At 36.3% G+C, this 19,618-nt stretch overlaps 1 protein-coding gene across 1 annotated transcript; it reads right to left on the bottom strand.

The window, feature by feature from the left end:
- Positions 1–5,316: 5,316 nt before the first annotated feature.
- Positions 5,317–19,613, bottom strand: LOC119824397 (zinc finger protein 626-like). Its single transcript, XM_042055857.1, has 6 exons — positions 19,599–19,613; positions 12,549–12,675; positions 11,951–12,064; positions 6,950–7,032; positions 5,701–6,309; positions 5,317–5,616 (listed from the first exon to the last, which is right to left on the bottom strand). The coding sequence occupies exons 1-6, from the start codon at positions 19,611–19,613 to the stop codon at positions 5,317–5,319; spliced, it is 1,248 nt and encodes a 415-aa protein (XP_041911791.1).
- Positions 19,614–19,618: the final 5 nt, after the last annotated feature.

The following is a 19,618-nucleotide window of genomic DNA, read 5'->3' on the forward strand; positions in this document are numbered from 1 at the left end:
TCTTATGCTGAAATAAAAAGTTTTAATTTCATAAGATCCTATTTGTTGATTTTTGGTATCGTGTACTATTGGACAAGAGTCCTATTCAGAAACCCCTTACCCCTGCTTAAAAGTTGGAGGATTTTCTCTACTGTGTCCTTTGGAATTTATCGGGTATCAGGTCTCAATTTGACATCCATGTCACATTTGGTGCAGTTTGTGTATGGTAGATAATAAAGAGCAGGGTTTTATTGTCTGCATGCTGAAACCAATTTTTCATAATCAGCATATCTGAGACAGTGTCTCAAATGTCAACGTACATATGAAATACAAATATGTGTGCAAAGTTACCCTAGTTATTCACAAGAACTTTCTGCTTACCAAGTGAACCATGTTGAGGTACCCAGGCATGGAGTAATACGAGGTCAAGCTCTGTCCACTCAAGGTAAGTCATGGAAACCACTTGCATTAGAATACACTTTTCAACAGGACATATAAGCTGGCTGAAGTACTCTAGATTTTTTTGGTCATTTTCTTGGGTGCCAGACTTATTTCTGACAAAGTAAAATGATGGAGGAGTGTCTATGTGTTACTTTCATTATTAATAAAGAAAACTGCCTTGGCCCTTTAAGAGAACAGAAAATTAGGTAGGCGGAGTAGACAGAACAGAATGCTGGGTAGCAGGAGTGGGGAGACGCTTCAGTCACCATAGTGAGTCTCCATGCTTTTTCTCTCCGAGATGGACGCAGGTTAAGATCTCTCCTGGTAAGCCACATCTCGTGGTGCTACACAGATTACTAAATATGGGTTAAAGGAAAATGTGAGAATTAGCCAATAAGAGGCTGAAACTATGGGCCAGGCAGTGTTTTAAAAGAATACAGTTTCCGTGTAATTATTTCGGGTGTAAAGCTAGCCGACAGCCGGGTGGCTGGACACAGCCCCGCCGTTCTTTCAACAGATTGGCGCTCCAACGTGGTGACTAAATCCACTTTAAAACCTGAGAGGGCTTTAAATAAAGGAGAGAAAGAGTTTAACACAGCTTTTTGCTGTTTGCCTGGACATGCCGTAGAGAGATTTCCTGTTTCGGCAATAGCGGCAGAGAAAAAGCTGAGTCATTTTAAAACGCGGCTTCCTGGTGCTGTGCTGCCAGTGCGAACTCTGGCTTTAAAGCATTTCAGTGGCTTTTATGGACTGGATGTTTGTGTGCCTGCTTGGGATTGGAAAGAAAGTGCTCTGAGACCATGCCAATGGCTCACTGCTCCCCGCCTGCACCTGGGCAGATGGCGGAATCAGGCTTAGGCGAGCGGGAGAACATGGCGGATTTCTGCCGATGTTTCCAGGCTGTGCAACTTGGATGAAAAGAGTTTCTGTGCCGCACACTCAGTCTCAGAATTAAAGTGCTGAGTGTGGCTCCTACCTGGAGGCCCCAGAGCTAGCAGAAAATGGTACATCCTCCATTTTGAAATTGGAGAGAGGTGGAGCCAACATCTAGAACAGCCCAGCGGCTCTGCAGCTCAGAGGTACAACCGATTAAGAGTCACAAGCGGCTCAGCCATGTTGGACTGGGCGTGGCAAGCCCACAGTACCTGTTTTTGACCTAGGAATGTCACAGCTTAGAGTCTTAAGTGCTTAGCGATGTAAAGGCGCAAATCAAACATGTTTCTCGACAGTAGAAAAATTACAGACTCACAATAGGACAGATTCAGACATAAAAGACTTTTAAATGAGTCACAATGTTGGATAAACGTACGTATGCTTGAGAGAGAGAAGAAAAAATATAGAGAATAAAGTTAATGCCTAAAAATAGGGTAAAGTCTTTAAAGAGACAGAGTACAGATAGTTATAGATTAAAAGAAGTAATAGAGTAAAAATAAGCCACGTAAAAATGGAAAATTCACAGAGAGTCTGGATTATGTATTTTGTTGTGTTTTCTTTGATTTTTTTGACTGTAAAGGAGCTAAGTACAGAGAGACATTTCATTATATGGGCTGCCAGGCTAGACCAGAATGGACATCTTAATGGTATGACTTCAGGATTTGGATCTAAGAACATGATGCTTTGGAAAAGAGTTTCTTCTTTTGTTTTCACAGAGGACGAGACTCTGTGGATTGCTTCTATCCCAATATGGTATGATAGACCACGCCCTCCTGAAAGGTTGCTGTGAACATCTTCAAAAAATTACTTCACTCAACTGCCGACTGAGATGAACCTGGCACACAGGTTACATCATGAAAGATCTGATTAACAGCGCCCCCATTCAGCAGGAAGCAGTTTGGAGAGAAAAAACTGTGCCCATTTTCCCAAATATTGTTTATAAATGTTCTTTTACATTTAAAGGGGGATGTGATATAGAGATAAATAATTTGCATTGGTATGGATTTTAAGGTCAATTTTGTTATATATATATATATATATATGTATTTCTGATCTTCATTAAGCTATTGTAATTGTGTAGTTCATTTAAAAATGTAATGTATAATTAGGAAATATAGGTTGTTAATGGATAATCATTGGTAATAGTTAAGCTTGTAGTCATGTTATTAGATTTTCTAGATATGTAGAGATATATTTCAGTCAGATAGGCATTCTTCATATCTTTCAAAGACTACAAAATATGGCATTTAATGTTTTAATAACTTAGGATTTTTCATGACAATGAGACACGTCTGCTCCTGGCAGCACCAATCTATTTCGAGAGGAAGATGGGCATCGAAGAGGCTACTTATGGAGTTTGTTAGCCATTTGGGCAAGAAACTGCTCTTGCCTGGACTGTTGCATAAACTGGACACAAGGAACCCACAGAAAGAGGACTGCTGAACTTGCCTAAAGGTGAGATGGTCTTTCAGGGTTCCTGATTCATTAAAGAGTCTGCGAGATGTTCTGCAGGACACAGCAAAAAGTGACTGAACTGTCTTTGGAATTTCCTGCTTCATGGAAATGTCTGCTGGATACTTATGGGCCTGTAGGCTGAAGATGGATGCCCCAACGGTACAGAGGAACTTTGGGTGACTGTTCAGGCAGTGAGTTGTCTCTGTCATTTCTAGAGTTTGAAAGTTGCATATGACTTGTTTACTTAGGTAATATTATATCCTTCTGGAGTCTTTGATGGAGTTAAAGAATAAATAGATAGTTATAGCTTTCCTTAGTTATGATAAAAGATAAAATAGATTTAAATATTGTAACTGTAATACTTGCTTGATAACTGTTTTGTTACATGTAATTTTACTATGTTAAAGCCTTTCTTTTTTGTTTAAACAGAAAAAGGGGAAATGATGGAGGAGTGTCTATGTGTTACTTTCATTATTAATAAAGAAAACTGCCTTGGCCCTTTAAGAGAACAGAAAATTAGGTAGGCGGAGTAGACAGAACAGAATGCTGGGTAGCAGGAGTGGGGAGACGCTTCAGTCACCATAGTGAGTCTCCATGCTTTTTCTCTCCGAGATGGACGCAGGTTAAGATCTCTCCTGGTAAGCCACATCTCGTGGTGCTACACAGATTACTAAATATGGGTTAAAGGAAAATGTGAGAATTAGCCAATAAGAGGCTGAAACTATGGGCCAGGCAGTGTTTTAAAAGAATACAGTTTCCGTGTAATTATTTCGGGTGTAAAGCTAGCTGACAGCCGGGTGGCTGGACACAGCCCCACCGTTCTTTCTACAGTAAAATAATATATGGAGTATTCCATAATTCCAGCTTTCAGTGCCCTTTTAGTGATTACATTTTTTGCCAACTATAAACTTTTTTAAATACTGCAAAGCAAGTGGCAAGAACGAACACATATGCTATGGTCATTGTAAAATAAGACATCCCAGGTACTGTGGATGCTATAGTGATAGTTATGACTGAAAAATTACCATAGGCATACCAGCTGTATCACTCCTGGATGAGTGTACTTAACAAGTGAGTTCACTATAATGAATCACATATATGTGTCCATGAGTTTCTGTTTAATTGTTATCACTACACTTCATATAACAGGTGATTCAGGGAATGAGCTTAGATAACCACCAATTTGTGAATGGATAAAGAAAAGATAATATGCAAAACTAATGCAAGATTATCGATCAATGAATAAAATCATAGAAAAATTACAAAATTCTCAAGAAAATTGTTGCAGCTATGTATCATTAAGTCAAAGAAATAGACAGCTCTCCAAAATACAAATAACACACATCTTCTCTCATAAATGGAACCTAGAAAAAATATGAAAGGAAGATGAAAAATTTTACAAAACTGTGAGGGCAAATATTTTAGATGGGGTGGAGTATAACAGGGAAAGAAGGGGGTATATATGAACACATTACTTATTTTATATAATTAAAATGTACAGAATAATAAGATTAATTTTGTACTTACAAATTTTACCTCCAACTCTACTTTATACCACAATCTCTGTTCTCTTTCAAGTTTGTGTCCTTTATTCAGACATTGTTATTTTTATGCATAAATGTGTATACACATATATTCCTAAGTACAAAGAGACCAGTCCATGCAATGTCACTATTCTGTATGTTTTCAGTTCTGCCCATTGGTTACAGGATAAACAGTTTATGTGTTCCTCTTCGGGGAAGGCCACCTCTCCCACTCCCTGCTTTACTAAATGACTAAAGTTCTTTGTTTGATGCTGTCTCCTTGTAGCTTTCCTTGGCCAGTTTTGCATGCCCATTGGTATCATCCATCTACCTCACACTGATTTGAACCACAACTATACAAAGTTTAAAGTAATCTATGTAGTGTATCATTCTCTGTCCCACCAGCTCATCCATGGAAGGGTTCACACCTATGATACTCTACTATTAGAGAATATACTATCAGAACAAAATGCAATATAAAGTGGACAAAATGATTAAGAGTTTTGTTGCAAGACACAAATTAACAGACTTTAAGTTTAAAACAAGCTAATATTTATTTAAAAATCACAAAAATTACAGAAAAGTAATATTTATAGAGTAAAATCTCATTACATAAGCAACCATTTGCCAAGAAATTAAATGTGCATGAAAATCTGAACTAGTTTGAGATTGGCTGTTTTTGTCACACATTATCTTAACATACAGTCAAGATATGCTATTACACAATTTACTCCTAATAGAAATATTTACCTATTCATAATAATTAATTCTTGACTAGTATGTTTACAACAATGATGCATAAATTCTGTTAACAACAAATGTTTGATGACAATAAAGTTCAAATCTGGATACAATGTTTTCTAAATTCATAAGAACTGTATAGGTAAGTATTGACTAAGATTTGAAAATTAATTGAAGGATGTGAGTCTGTGAAATAACTTGGCTAATGTATGAAGATCTGTACAATGAATTAATGTGAGGTATACTAAGAAATTTCATGAAATGTACCCATTACATGTATTTTGTGATGCTTTCTAAGATTTGAATTTGTATGAAAGGACTTGCCACATTCTTTACATTTGTAAGGTTTCTCACCAGTATGGAGTCTGTGGTGAGTGTGAAGAGTTGTGCTCTGGCTAAAGGACTTGCCACATTCTTGACATCTGTAAGGTTTCTCACCAGTATGGATTCTGTGGTGAGTATGAAGATTTGAGAAATGAGTAAAGGACTTCCCACATTCTTGACATCTATAAGGTTTCTCACCAGTATGGGTTCTGTGATGAGTCTGAAGAGCATTGGGCCAGGTAAAGGACTTCCCACATTCCTGACATCTGTAAGGTTTCTCACCAGTATGGGTTCTGTGATGAGCCTGAAGATATGAGTCCCGGGTAAAGGACTTGCCACATTCTTCACACTTGTAAGGTTTCTCACCAGTATGGATTCTGTGGTGAGTATGAAGATTTGAGACATGAGTAAAGGACATTCCACATTCTTGACATCTATAAGGTTTCTCACCAGTATGGATTCTGTGATGAATGCGAAGAGCTGATGCACGGGTAAAGAACTTTCCACATTCTTGACACCTGTAAGGTTTCTCACCAGTATGGATTCTGTGATGAATGTGAAGAGCTGATGCACGGGTAAAGGACTTGCCACATTCTTTACATCTGTAAGGTTTCTCACCAGTATGGATTCTGTGATGGTTTTGAAGAGTTGATGCACAGGTAAAGGACTTGCCACATTCTTCACACCTGTAAGGTTTCTCACCAGTATGGATTCTCTGGTGAGCTTTAAAATTTGCATGATGGATAAATGACTTGCCACAATCTTTACATTTGTATGCCTTCTCTTTGGAATTAATTCTCTTATGGATAGTGGGGCATTCATATCTGCTGAAGCACTTTCCACATTTTATATAATTGTTTTGTCTTTCTTCATTTGGATTGTTTATATAATGCCTCCCTTGTTTGTGGTCATGCTGAAACAAAAACAAGGTGTGTTACAATCAAAATCATCCTTACAATTATCATGTATGTATTGCCTCTTAGGAAAAACAGACTTATTCTAAGAACTTATACAATGAGAAAAGAAATACTCTGATTTGATTTTTTGAAAATTTGTTCCTTTAAGAAGAGAATTCTGGAAACTATTCTTCTAAGACTTCCTAGGAAGGCCTTTAAAAATCATTAAATGTGTAACGTTTCTCATAACTGAAAATTCTATGATATATTTTCAGTCTCATTTGATTGAGAAACAATTCTCACATTTATCTCATTAATAACCTTGTAACAAAATTTAATTTTGTTGAGAAAACTCTAGAGAATGTTTAATGCAATACATATCATTCACTTTTCAGGTTTTCCAATATTCTTTATAGAAAAAAACATGTTTTAAAACTTATTTGTATTTTTTACTGAAGAAACTGCTTCTGAAATTGTAAGTGATCTAATGTGAAATCTTTCTAGATAAGGTAGAAATTATTGACCTTTATTTATAGTACTACCCAGGATGTCTGATGAATAGAGATTATTTCAATCATGAAATAATCCATTCTCTTTTCTTTCTTCACCAAATATTGAAACCATCCCAAAATAGAAGGTTTTATAGTCACTACTTACAGCTATTCCTGATACCAACTTCAGCATACAATCTTGTCTATTCTCCTGTGTAAATAAGTCTTGTGTTTGATGAGAATATAAAACTGGAAGAAAGACAAATATATAGTTATCTGAATTAGTATTCTTAGGTGAAACTTTTCAGATATATGTGATACATTTTTATATATATGTAGACATATATGCAAGATGGCATATTATATAAAATAAACTTCAAATCATTTATTCTAATGAAACAATCTTCTTAATGTAAATGGATAGAATATCTTTTATAACATATATTAAATACAGTATAAAATGAAGGGATTGAGTATATGTTATTGTAGAGGTTCCAATCATAATTTTAGAATAATAAATAGAGTATAGTGGTTTGAGTGAAATGACCCCATATAATAAAATATCCGAATACATAGTCTAATATTGGTGGATATTTATGGGTAGGATAAAGAGGTATCAACTTACTAGAACAACTATGTTTGGATACAGCCTTTGAGAAATTTAAAGTCTTCTAATAACAACATTGAGTTAGCTATTTCCTGATGTGATTCTAGATGGGACCTCGCACTGCTGTTCTAGCACCAGGCCAACTGCTTCCTCTGATTCATCATTATGGATCTTTCTTCTATATATTGCCTTTATCTGGGAATTTTATCACAGCAATAGATAAGTAACTAATACAAAGAGTATAACCCAAGTACAAAAAAATTACACTCATAAAATTGCATTATCTTAATGGATATCACTCATCTCCACAATCCCTTGACATGAAAAATTGAGTAAAATTAAGAAATTAGACAGAATATTAATTAATAAAGAGAAAAAACAAATGAACTGGAAAGAACTACTAATAACTGGTGTACAGAGAATCATGGATACCCCAAGGAAGAAATCCATAATATATCAGACATCAAGAAATTTCACTAGGACTGATCTTTTTTATCAGCGATATATTTTCTCTCTTTCTTATGCAGAAAATAGATGCTCTCATAAAATATATTCTGACTATGACTTTTCATCCCTCAAATGCCCTGAGATCATCCCATCTTTACTTATGTCTGAATTTAACCCATTTCAGTCACTTCTTTGAAAACAAATAGGCATCTAAAGAATAACAATAAAGTAATATAATCAGAATCAAAAAATTAGATAGGATCAGAGAAGAATAGGAAATAAAGACAAAAGCACAGTAAGTATTTGTAGAAAGAAAGACACACATTTGCACCCACAAAATTGCATAAAACAAAGCAAAACAAAACTCTAGATGGTGTAATGTACATAAAGATACTGTAAGGTTATAAGTAAAAACAAATAAAATTCCCAAACTAAACATTATGGGGGGGAAAGAATGTACAAAATTCCACTGAGTTGTGTTGGTGATATCCTTCAAGTTCTACTTATGGGGAATCCCTGTGTTATTTTTATTCCCACTGAGAATCTCTTGGAGAAAACTATTTTTTTCTTTGGGAATTTATGATCTGTTGGAAATAGCTTAGGTAAGATTAGGATTAAATGCTCTCATTTTTCAAGTGCATTTTTCTAGTTTCTTTGACAAAATGAATGTAATAAATGAGTGGACATAATTTAGTATCTATAATTTGATTTTTTGATCAATATATCTGATTTTCAGCCATACCATTATTTACAAAACCTAATTATTATAAAAAATCTTGTATAATTTACAACTCTGAATGGTATATTGTTTATAGTTTTATTTTCATGTTTGTTTAAGCTATAGTGAGGTGTTTTGTTTGTGTCTATATGAGGCTGAAAACTGAGTTTTTGAGATATCAGAAGAATTGTATTAGAATTTTGATAGGGTTTACACTGAATCAGTATATTACTATACCATATCAATTGACCAATCCTGGAGCATGTATATTTTTCCATCTTCCAATATCTTTTTCAATTCATTTCTTCAATGTCTTAAAGTTTTTATAAAGGTCTTTCACTGTTTTTGTTCAAATTACCCAAAACTATTTTTTGAGGTTATTGTGAAAGGCATCATTTCCCTGAATCCAATTTAAGTCTTTTCTCATTTGTATATGGGGGGGGGGGGCTACTGATTTTTGTTAGTTAATTTTGCATTCCTATCATACTACAAAAGCATTTGTTTAATTATGTTTATAGCAGCATTATTTGTAATAGCCAGAACCCAGAAACAACCTAGATGCTCTTTAATGGAAGAATGGATAAAGAAAGTGTGGAATATATACACATTAGAGTACTACTCAACAATAAAAAAAAAACAATGACAGCTTGAACTTTGCACGCAAATGGATGGAAATAGAAAACACTATTCTGAGTGAGGTAACCCAGACCCAAAAAGATGAATTTGGTGTGTTTCACTCATAAATGTATTCTAGACAAAAATAAAGGTCAGCAAGTCTATAATTCCTGATCCTAGAGAAGCTAAATAAGAAGGTGAACCCAAAGAAAAACATATAGTTATCCTCCTGGATATTGGAAGAAGACTAGATTGCCAGGCAAAAATTGGGATCTTGGGAATGGGGGTGGGGTGGCGGTAAAGGGTGATGCAGAGATGTGGAGAGAAAAGTGAGGAGGGGAGGATGGGGAGACCCTGGGGGAATGGGATGGTTGGGATGAAGGAAGGGTAGATAGGGGTGCAGGGAAGAAGATATCTTAATTAAGGGAGCCATTTTAGGGTTAGCAAGAGACTTCACTCTAGAGGGGTTCCCAGTGGTTCCATGGATATGTCCCCAGCTAGTTCCTTGGGCAGCTGAGGAGAGGGAGCCTGAAATGGCCCATTCCTATAGCCATACTGATGAATATCTTGCATATCACCATAGAACCTTCATCTGGCAATGGATTGAGATAGAGACAGAGACCCACATTGGAGCACATGACTGAGCTTCCAAGGCCCAAATGAGGAGCTGAAGTAGGTAGAACATGAGCAAGGAAGTCAGGACCACGAGGAGTGTGCCCACCCATTGAGACGGTGGGGCTGGTCTAATGGGAGCTCACCAAGGCCAGCTCAAATGGGACTGAAGAAGCATGGGATCAATCCAGACTCTCTGAATGTGGCGGACAATGAGGGCTGACTGAGAAGCCAAGAACAATGGCACTGGGTTTTGATCCTACTGCATGTACTGGCTTTGGGGGAGCCTAGTATGTTTACATGTGCACCTTCCTGGACCTGGATGGAGGCAGGAGGACCTTGTAATTCCTTCAGTGCAGGGAAACCTGACTGCTCCTTGGACTAGAAAGGGAGGGGGAGGGGAATGGAGAGAGGGAGACGGAAAAGGGAGGTGGGGAAGAGGCAGAAATTTTTAACAATAATAATAAAAAGTTAAAAAAGCAAAAAAAAAATTTCAAAGGCTTTTCTACATCTAATAAGATGAACTGGAATTTGACTTTTAGTTTGTACAAGTACTAGATTACATTTATTGATTTTGAATTTTTCATCTATCCCTACATGTCTTGACATAAAGCCTATGGTAGATTATCTTTCTGATATGTTTTTGGATATAGGATGCAAATATTTTATTGAGGACCTTTGTATATATGTTCAAAATGAAATTGGCATTTATTTCACTTACATTTTGGGTGTATACATGGTTGAGGTATCAAGGTAACTGTCCTCATGAAAAGAATTTCACAGTGTTCTGCTGTTTATATTTTGCAGAATAATTTGAGGAGTGTTCATGCTAATTTAAGAAGCATTATTAAAAGGTAGAACGTACCAACTACTACCATTCTTCTGCTTGGTATTAAAATTATTTTAAGAATGTGCAACTCCTGATTATTCAACCATATTGTAGGCCATGCTCAACACCCAGAATTTTATGCGAGTTTCAGATTGAACTCTGTGAATGTAAACAAAGAAGAAGAAGAAGAAAAAACAAAGATGTCTGGAGGAAGTGGAACTTGGGAAGCGTGGAGAGTTGAATTTGGTCAAATGACACTGCAAGTTATTCTTAATTCACTAATAAAAGTATTAAAAGTAAAATAGTGTGGCTATTTCTCCAAACAAATTCCAATAGAGATATAAAACAGTAAGGAAAACAAGTGCATATACAACATTTATTTGGAAATTAACATATAAATTTTGATATTAAGAGATTAGTAGGTGACATTAAATTAGACCAAAAACATGTATGACCCTCAACAAGTCTTAATTTCTAAAGAATATTTTGCAAAAATAGAAAAATTCAAGTTCTGTAGTATCTGACACCAAAAAGGAAATCTACAATCTTCCAAAATGAATACAACTTAAGGTTTATATTTCCTGATTTTATGTGAGACTACACAACAGTGAAAACCATGTAATTCTGTCACGAGAGCAGACAAACAGACATGAACAGGTACAGAGCAATACTCCTTCAAACATTGTGAAACTTTTTAATGCTAATTTTCTTTTCAATATTGTTCATTTCAAGGCCTGATGGAATTCAAAGATATGGCAACAAATCATTTTACTTAAGCTTTATAGCATATTTTAATTATTCAAAGTGAATTTTTAGGTCATTTTATGTGACTGAGACTTAAAAAGTAATTTGGAAGAATCATTCAATGTGAATTTTTACATAATTTAGGTAGAACTATTTGTGCATCTGTTACAGGGAGAGGGAGCCTTTTGTTCCAGCCGCCCAGCTAGCTTACACCTGAAATAAACACACAGAAACTAAATTAATAAAAACGCTGCTTGGCCATTAGCTCTAGTCTCCTATTGGCTAACTCTCACATTTTGATTTAGCCCATTTTTATTAATCTGTATTCACCACGAGATCCTGGCTTACCAGGAAAGATTTAGCATGTCTGACCTGGTGTCTCCATGGTGGCTCTCTCACTCTGACTCTGCTTTTCTCCTCCCAGAATTCAGTTCTGTCTTCTCCACCTACCTAAGTTCTGCCCTATCAGTTTCTTTATTGATTAACCAATGAAACAACACACAAAAGGACCTCCTACACGATGCATCCCACTTCAGGGCAAAATTTCACCGTGCCCTAGGTTTCCCACATATGCCAAAGCTTCATTCTAGCTTACCTTGTTCAATGCTTTCTGTCTCTCTTACGTTCACATTCCAGGCCTCTTTGCTTTGTTCAAGAAGGCTGATCAGGTCTGGTTTTGAAACTGAAAGACCTGCATATTGGAAGAGACCTATGACCATAAATTTGGATAACAAGAAAACACATGGATTTCTCATAAACCACCACACTGATTATATAAGATGGTCTATAACATAAAATTCCAAAAATGATTTTCTAATTGCTACCTCCAAAGATTTTAACACACTCAAAATCATTTTTGTTTATATTTTACACCTTGAGTTTCCTTGTAAATTACTACTGGATTGAATGCAAACACATTATGAATCATTAAGATACAAATCAATATATAGTCTATGAGGTGTCTGAAAAGTAAAATGTGTTATGAAAGTTTGAATAATGAATGTCATCTCCAGGAGTCAAGAATATATTGACAAGATGAAGTTACACAAAACATTGTGTTCTACATAATGAACTTCAAGATTTTTATTAACTAGGCAAGTGAAAATGAAGCAGACAATTCAGACATAGATGTAAAACATACGTGTAGGAGACAATTATGATAAAGAAGGAATCATGAAAGAGAAAAGTCTCACCCACAGAGACCATGTTACTGTAGTTCTCCAACATGACTTCCCTGTACAAAGCCCTCTGTGCAAAGTTGAGGCAGTTCCACTCATCTGGAGAGAAATCAATTGCCACATCTTGGAATGTCAAGATTCCCTGTCATGAAAGGAAAGAGTTTATCAAGAGCCCACGTAACAATTTCCTTACTTAGACTAAGGATACAAGAGTTCATCACAAAACTTGATGTCTTCTTGCTTAGCATTATTCTAAAAGACATATTCCAAAATACAGTCTATACTAAAAATCCATGTGCTGGAAATATTAAATCAAGTAGGAAAAGTTAAGCTGCAGATCTATGGGCTAAAATGGGGTATGTGAATGGGAGCCAGATTATCTTTATGTGACCTTCCAGACTTCACCCGTGACCTTAATTATCTATCTTCATGGCAAATTTTTCTTTAGAAACCACAGGCTGAAGAAACATGATTGTAAAGTTGCAACCATGCAGGCATACACTGCTGTCAAATAAAAATATGTCAAACGTAAGATATGTAGCAAAGGCAGAATTTCTATATCCAAGAAAGAAGCAGAAATTCTTACTGCATATGATTCTAATGACATCAATAGTGGGGGACTTCAACTCCCCACTTTCCCCAATCGAAAGTTAAAGCAGACAGAACCTAAAAGAGAAATAAGAAGACTAACAGATTAATGAATCAAATTTAATTTACAGACTCCTAAAAATCATTCCACCCAAATACAAAAGAATATACCTTATTCTCAACACCTCACATACCCTTCTCTAAAAGTGATCACATACTTGGTAGCAAAGCAAATTTCAACAGATACCAAAAAAATGGAGTAATCCCCTGGATCTTATTGGACCACTGTGGTTTAACATTACTCAAGTGTAACACTAATTTCTGAAAATCCACTAACACATGGAAAATAAACAGTGCTCTACGGAACCACCCCTGGTTCTTGGGAAGCTATAAAGAAAGAAATGAAAGACTTCCTAGAATTCAACAAAAATGAAGGCATAGTGTACCAAAACCTATGGAACACTATGAAAGCCGTGCTAAAACGGTAGTTCGTAGCATTAAGTGCCCACATAAAGAATGTGAAGAAAGCTCACACTAGTGACCTAACAGCACACCTGAAAGCTCTAGAACAAAAAGAAGCAGACTCATGCAGGAGTAGTGGAAGACCGGAAATAATCAAAATGAGGACTGAAATAAGCAAAATAGAAACAAAGAAACAACACAAAGAATCCATGAAACAAAGAGCTGGTTCTTTGAGAAAATCAACAATATAGATAACCCTTATCCAAACAAATCAAAAGGCATAGATAGAACATTCAAATTAACAAAGTAAGAAATGAAAACGAGGATATAACAACAGAGAGTCAGGAAATGCAGAGAATTATTAGGCCATACTGCAAAAGCCTGTACTCCACAAAATTGGAAAATATAAAAGAAATGGACACATTTTTAGATAGATACTATATACCAAAATTAAATCAAGACCAGTTTGACAATTTAAATAGATGTATAAACTGCAAGGAAATAGAAGGTGTTATCCCAAGCATCTTAACCAAAAAAAGCCCAGAGCTGAATGGGTTCTGTGCAGAATTCTACAAGAACTTCAAAGAAGACCTAATACCTATACTTCCAAAATGTTCAACATATTAGAAACAGAAGGAACATCATCAGATTCTTTTTATGAGGCTCCAATTACTCTGATACCAAAACCATACAGAGACACAATGTAGAAAGAGAATTACAGACCAGTCCCACCCATGCACATTGATTCAAAAATACCCAAATAAATTACTGTGCACACCTTCAATTCCAGCACTTGGGAGGCAGAGGAGGGCAGATCTCTGAGTTTGAGCCCAGTCTGGTCTAAAAGATCTAGTTCCAGGATGCTCTACAGAGCTACAGAGAGGCCCTTTCTCAAAAAACCAAAAAAAAACCCACAAGAAACAACAACAACAACAACAACAAAAGCCTGGCAAACTGAACTCAAGAGCACATCAGAAAAATCATTCATCATTATCAAGTCAGTTTCATCGCAGGATACAGGGATTGTTCAACGTACAAAAATCTATCAATGAAACCCACAACAAAATAAACTGAAAGATTAAATCATATAATAATCTCATTTGATGCTGAAAAAACATGTGAAAACCCTTTATGATAAAGGTCTTGGGGTGATCAGGGATACAAAGAACATATCTAATCATAATAAAAGCAATACACAGTAAGACGACAGCCAACATCAAATTAATTGGAGAGAAAGTCAAAGGGATTACCCTAAAATCAGAGAAAAGACAAGGCTGCCAATCTTTCCATAGCTATTCAATATAGTTCTTAATGTTCTAGCTAGAGCAATAAGTCAACAAAAGGAGATCTAGTGGATATAAATTAGAAAGGAAGAATTCAAATTTTGCTATTTGTATATGATATGACAGTATACATACAATACCCCCCAAAAATCTACTAGGGAACTTCTACAGCTGAATAAATTACCTTCAATAATATTGAAGGATACAAGATCAACTAAAAAAATTAGTAGCCCTCCTATATATAAATGATAAAGAAGCTGAGAAAGAAGTCAGGGAAACACCACCCTTCACAAAAGCCACAAACAACATAAAATATCTTGTGGGTAACACTAATCAAACAAGTGAAAGAACTGTTCGACAAGAACTTTAAATCTTTGAAGATAGAAATTGAAGAAGATACCAGAAAATGGAAAGTTCTCCCATGCTCTTGTATAGGTAAGATCAACATAACAAAAATGGCAATACTACCAAAAGGAATCTATAGATTCAATGAAATCCCCATCAAAATCCCAAAAGAAATCTTCACAGATTTTGAAAGAACAATAATCAACTTTATGTGAAAAAACAAAAAACCCTGGATAGCCATAACAATCCTGTACAAAAAGAACTAGAGTCATCAACGTCCCTGACATCCAGCTCTATTATAGAGCTACAGTAATGAAATGGTCTGGTATTGGTATTAATCAGACAGTTTGACCAATGGAATGGAATTGAAGATCTGTATATTAATCCACACACCTACAAACACCTAATTTTAACAAAGAAGTTAAAACTATACAATGGAAAAAAGAAAGCATCTTCAACAAACTGGGCTGGCATAACTTGATGTCAACATGTAGAAGAATGAAAATAGATCCATATGTATCCTCAAGCTCAAAACTCAAGTCCCAATGGTTTATAAAGCACTTTATAAATCATACCAGACTGAACCTGACAGAAGAGAAAGTGAGAAGCAGCTTTTAATGCAAGGGCACAGGAGACCACTTCCAAAATATAACCTCAGCAACACAGACACCGAGAGCAACAATAAATAAATGGACCTCCTAAAACTGAGAAGCTTCTGTAAATCAGAAATCACAGTCAATAAGACAAAAAGGCAGCCTAATAAATGAGAAAATATCTTTACCAACCCCACATCAGAAAGAGGACTGATTTCCAAAATGTATACAGAACTCAAGCAATTAGACATCAAAATACTAAATAATCCAATAAAAATGGGGTACAGATCTAAACAGAGAATTTAAATAGAAGAATTTCATATGGCCAGAAGACACTTAGGAAAATGTTCAACATCCTTAGCCATCAGGGAAATGCAAATCAAAAACAAATCTGAGATACCATCTTACACCTGTCAGTATGTCTAAGATCAAAAACACCAATGAGAGACTATGCTGGAGTGCATGCAAAGTAAGAGAAACAGTCCTCCATTGCTGGAGGGAATGCAAGCTTTTACAACCACTCTGAAAATTAGTATGGACATTTCACAGAAAATTGTGATTCAGTCTACCTTAGAACGCAGCAATACGACTCTTGGGCATATGTCCAAAGGATGCTCAATAGTACTACATGGACATTTGTTCAACTATGGCCATAGAAGCATTACTTGTAATAGCCAGACCTGGAAACAACCAAAGCGTCCCTCAAACAAAGTTTGGATGAAGAAAATATGGTACATTTGCACAGTGGAGTACTACTCAGCAGTAAAAGACATTGGCATCTTGCAATTTGCATGCAAATGGATAAAACTTTAAAAAACAGTCCTGATTGAGGTAACCCATACCTAGAAAGATGACATGGTATGCATTCACTCATAAGTGGATTCTAGCTATAACCAAATCCTATAGTCCACAACCCCAGAGAAGCCAAGTACCAAAGAGAATCTTAAGAGAAACATATAGATGTCCCTGGGAAGGGGAAATAGAAAAGATCTCCTGAGAAAATTGAGAGCATGTGGGTAGGAGAAGGGAGGTTAGAAGAGTAGGAGGACGGGAGAAGGGAATCGTGGAAAGGAACTAAAGGTAACTGGATAGTTGAGACTGGGAAAAGACAGAGAACAAAGGAAGAGATATCTTAATTGCGGGAGCCTTTATGGAGGTAGCAAGAAAACTGCCACTAAAGATTTTCCCAGGAATCCACTAGGATGACCCCATCTAAGACCCTAAGCAATAGCAGAGAGGGTGACCAAACTGGCCTTGCCCTGTAGTCTGATTGATGACTATCTCAAATGTCACCATAGAATCTTTGTCCAGCAACAACTGATGGAAGCAGAGGCACAGATCCACTGTGGAGCTCTGGGCTGATCTTCCAAAGACCAGTTGAAGAGTGAGAAGAATGAGAATATAAGCAAAGAGGTCAAGACCATAATGGGCATACCTGCTGCAACAGCTTGCCTGAGCTGAAAGAAGCTCACCTACTCTGGCCAATAGGAAAGAAACCAGCAGAAGACCAAGTTAGGCTTTCTGAATGTGGGTGACATTGGATGGCTGGAGCTGATTTGGGGGCCACGGGCAGTTGGCCAGGATCTATCCTTATAGCTGTAATAACTTTTTGGAACCCATTATCTTAGGAGGGATACCTTGCTCATCCTAGATGCAGTATGAAGGACTTGGTCCTTGCTCAAACCAATATGGCTTACCCTCTGTGAGAAGTTGATGGGGTTGAGTGGGGAGGTAACGTTGAAGGAATAGGAAAAGGGGAGGGAGAGGCAACTGTGATTGGTACATGAAATGAACAAAGATAGTTTTATAATAAAAATTTTAAAATAGGAGGAAGCTAGTGTGTAAGAGCCAAAGATGATGGAGAATATCAATAACCCCACACCCTTCCTCACCACACAGCCCTCTACCTCAACTGGATTGAAGGATATATGAACTAGCAGAAATAGAGGCAGCATACACAGCGCATGTAGTTATGCACCAGATTTAGTACTAGAAATGAAATAAGAAGTGTACTCATGCACAGATCCCTAACCCAGAAGCTGTCTCTGATTCATAACCATTTGCAAATGAAAATTTAGGTTTTTCAAGGAATTGTCACTAGGATAAGAATTTACTCTCAAAAGTATGCTGCAAGATAAGCCTCAAAAAATTCAACAGTGTGCTTGGTGGTGCTGGTGCACACCTTTAACCCCGCACTCAGGAGGCAGAGGCAGGTGGATCTCTGTGAGTTTGAGGCCAGCCTGGTCTACAAGAGTTAGTTCCAGGACAGGCTCCAAAGCTACAGAGAAACCCTGTCTTGAAAACACAACTCTCCCCCCAAATACAACAGCATCTTGGAGGTTCATTGTCTCATAATGTCATGTCAGAACTTATATCTTTTCTTTCCCTTATATCTTATCTTATTTATACATTTTCTTATCATATTTTCATATACATATTACCGATTCCAGTTGAGTGTTTTGGGTGATTCTATTTATTTTGGCTTTTCTTGAGCTATTTGTCTTCTAATTGTTTTTTCTATTATTCTGTGGTAGTTTTTTTTGACTTTTTACATCAAAGCATTATTTTGTTATTATTCTCCTTTAGAAACCAGTTTCTTTTCTGATGAGAGAAAGAAAGGGTTTGGATCTAGATGGGAAATGATGGGGAAGAATTGATCATAGTAGAGTTGAGACAAACACAACTAGGAAATTATTTAAGGAAAACTGTTTTCAATAGAAGGATAAGTAAAAAAAACATATAGACACCTATTTTCTTTGAAATATTCATATGAAAACAACCGTGTTCATTGGGGAAATGTGTGGAGATCCCATGCTAGGTAGTTTCCAATGTAAGGAATCACATGTAAATAATTAGGGAAAAGTTTATTTTCTGAAAAAGATGTGACAGTTTATATTCATCCGTTGGCAATGCTTCGAAATAATTATTGCTGATAACATTAATCTAATATATCCCAACTACAGAATCAAACACTGTATATGAAACCAGGAACAAAACAACCAAACTAATGATCTCTGAAGTGGTAGACAAGGTCACAGAGAACCAAATACAGGTGAATGAAGTCAACATCAATACATTAAGATAAACTGAAGACAGCTTTTCACACACAGAGTCACATCATTATTGCTATAGTGATTGCCAAAGAAATAACGCATAAAAAAGGTAGTGTGAATACAAGAGCATCAATTTTATGCCACTCATAAGCTACGCATGTCTGCCACATTCCAGATTCTCAAGTGAATTCCGTATATGTAATTTTGTTTTCCACAAGACTCTGCCGTTCCTAATTCTACTTTCTCCTAACTGAAAAAGTTATGCTAGACTGTGCATTTCATGTGAACGAGCACACATTTTCATAAGCCAGTAAACCAAAAGAGCATGGGTAGAAGACATGCCATATATTTGCATTTTCTGTCTTTATATGAGGATGTGATTTGGTCTCTCGAGGAACTGGGCATCAAGAAACTACAATATTCCTCTGTCACATGGAACCCTCCATGATAAGCATCATCACTTCTTTGAAGATCTATGTCTTGAACAAAATGAGCAGGCAAGCTATGTCTTGAACAAAATGAGCAGGCAAGAACAAAACAAAACAGTGGGAATTTGACACCGTGTGAATAATATACATTTAACGACTCAATCATAACTGTCCTAATGTATCACAGAGAAGCAAATGTCAATAGAAATAAACTCCTTAGGCAAGACTATGAGAAGCAGAGAAAATCTGCAACATAAATATATAAAGTTTGTAGAGGAAATTGAGCATAGCTGGTATGCAGAGACATACTTACCATAGAACCATCCATCTCTT

The sequence above is a fragment of the Arvicola amphibius genome, chromosome 10 (genome assembly GCF_903992535.2).
Source record: "Arvicola amphibius chromosome 10, mArvAmp1.2, whole genome shotgun sequence".
Lineage (NCBI taxonomy): Eukaryota > Metazoa > Chordata > Mammalia > Rodentia > Cricetidae > Arvicola > Arvicola amphibius.

Bases quoted from the DNA above. Each gene is read 5' to 3' on its own strand.
- LOC119824397 (XM_042055857.1), bottom strand. The intron at 12,065-12,548 runs GTGAGACTTTTC...TTATGGTCATAG, and splicing joins CAGTAACATGGTCTCTGTGG to GTCTCTTCCAATATGCAGGT. The intron at 5,617-5,700 runs GCTCATCACAGA...AATGCTCTTCAG, and splicing joins CCCGGGACTCATATCTTCAG to ACTCATCACAGAACCCATAC.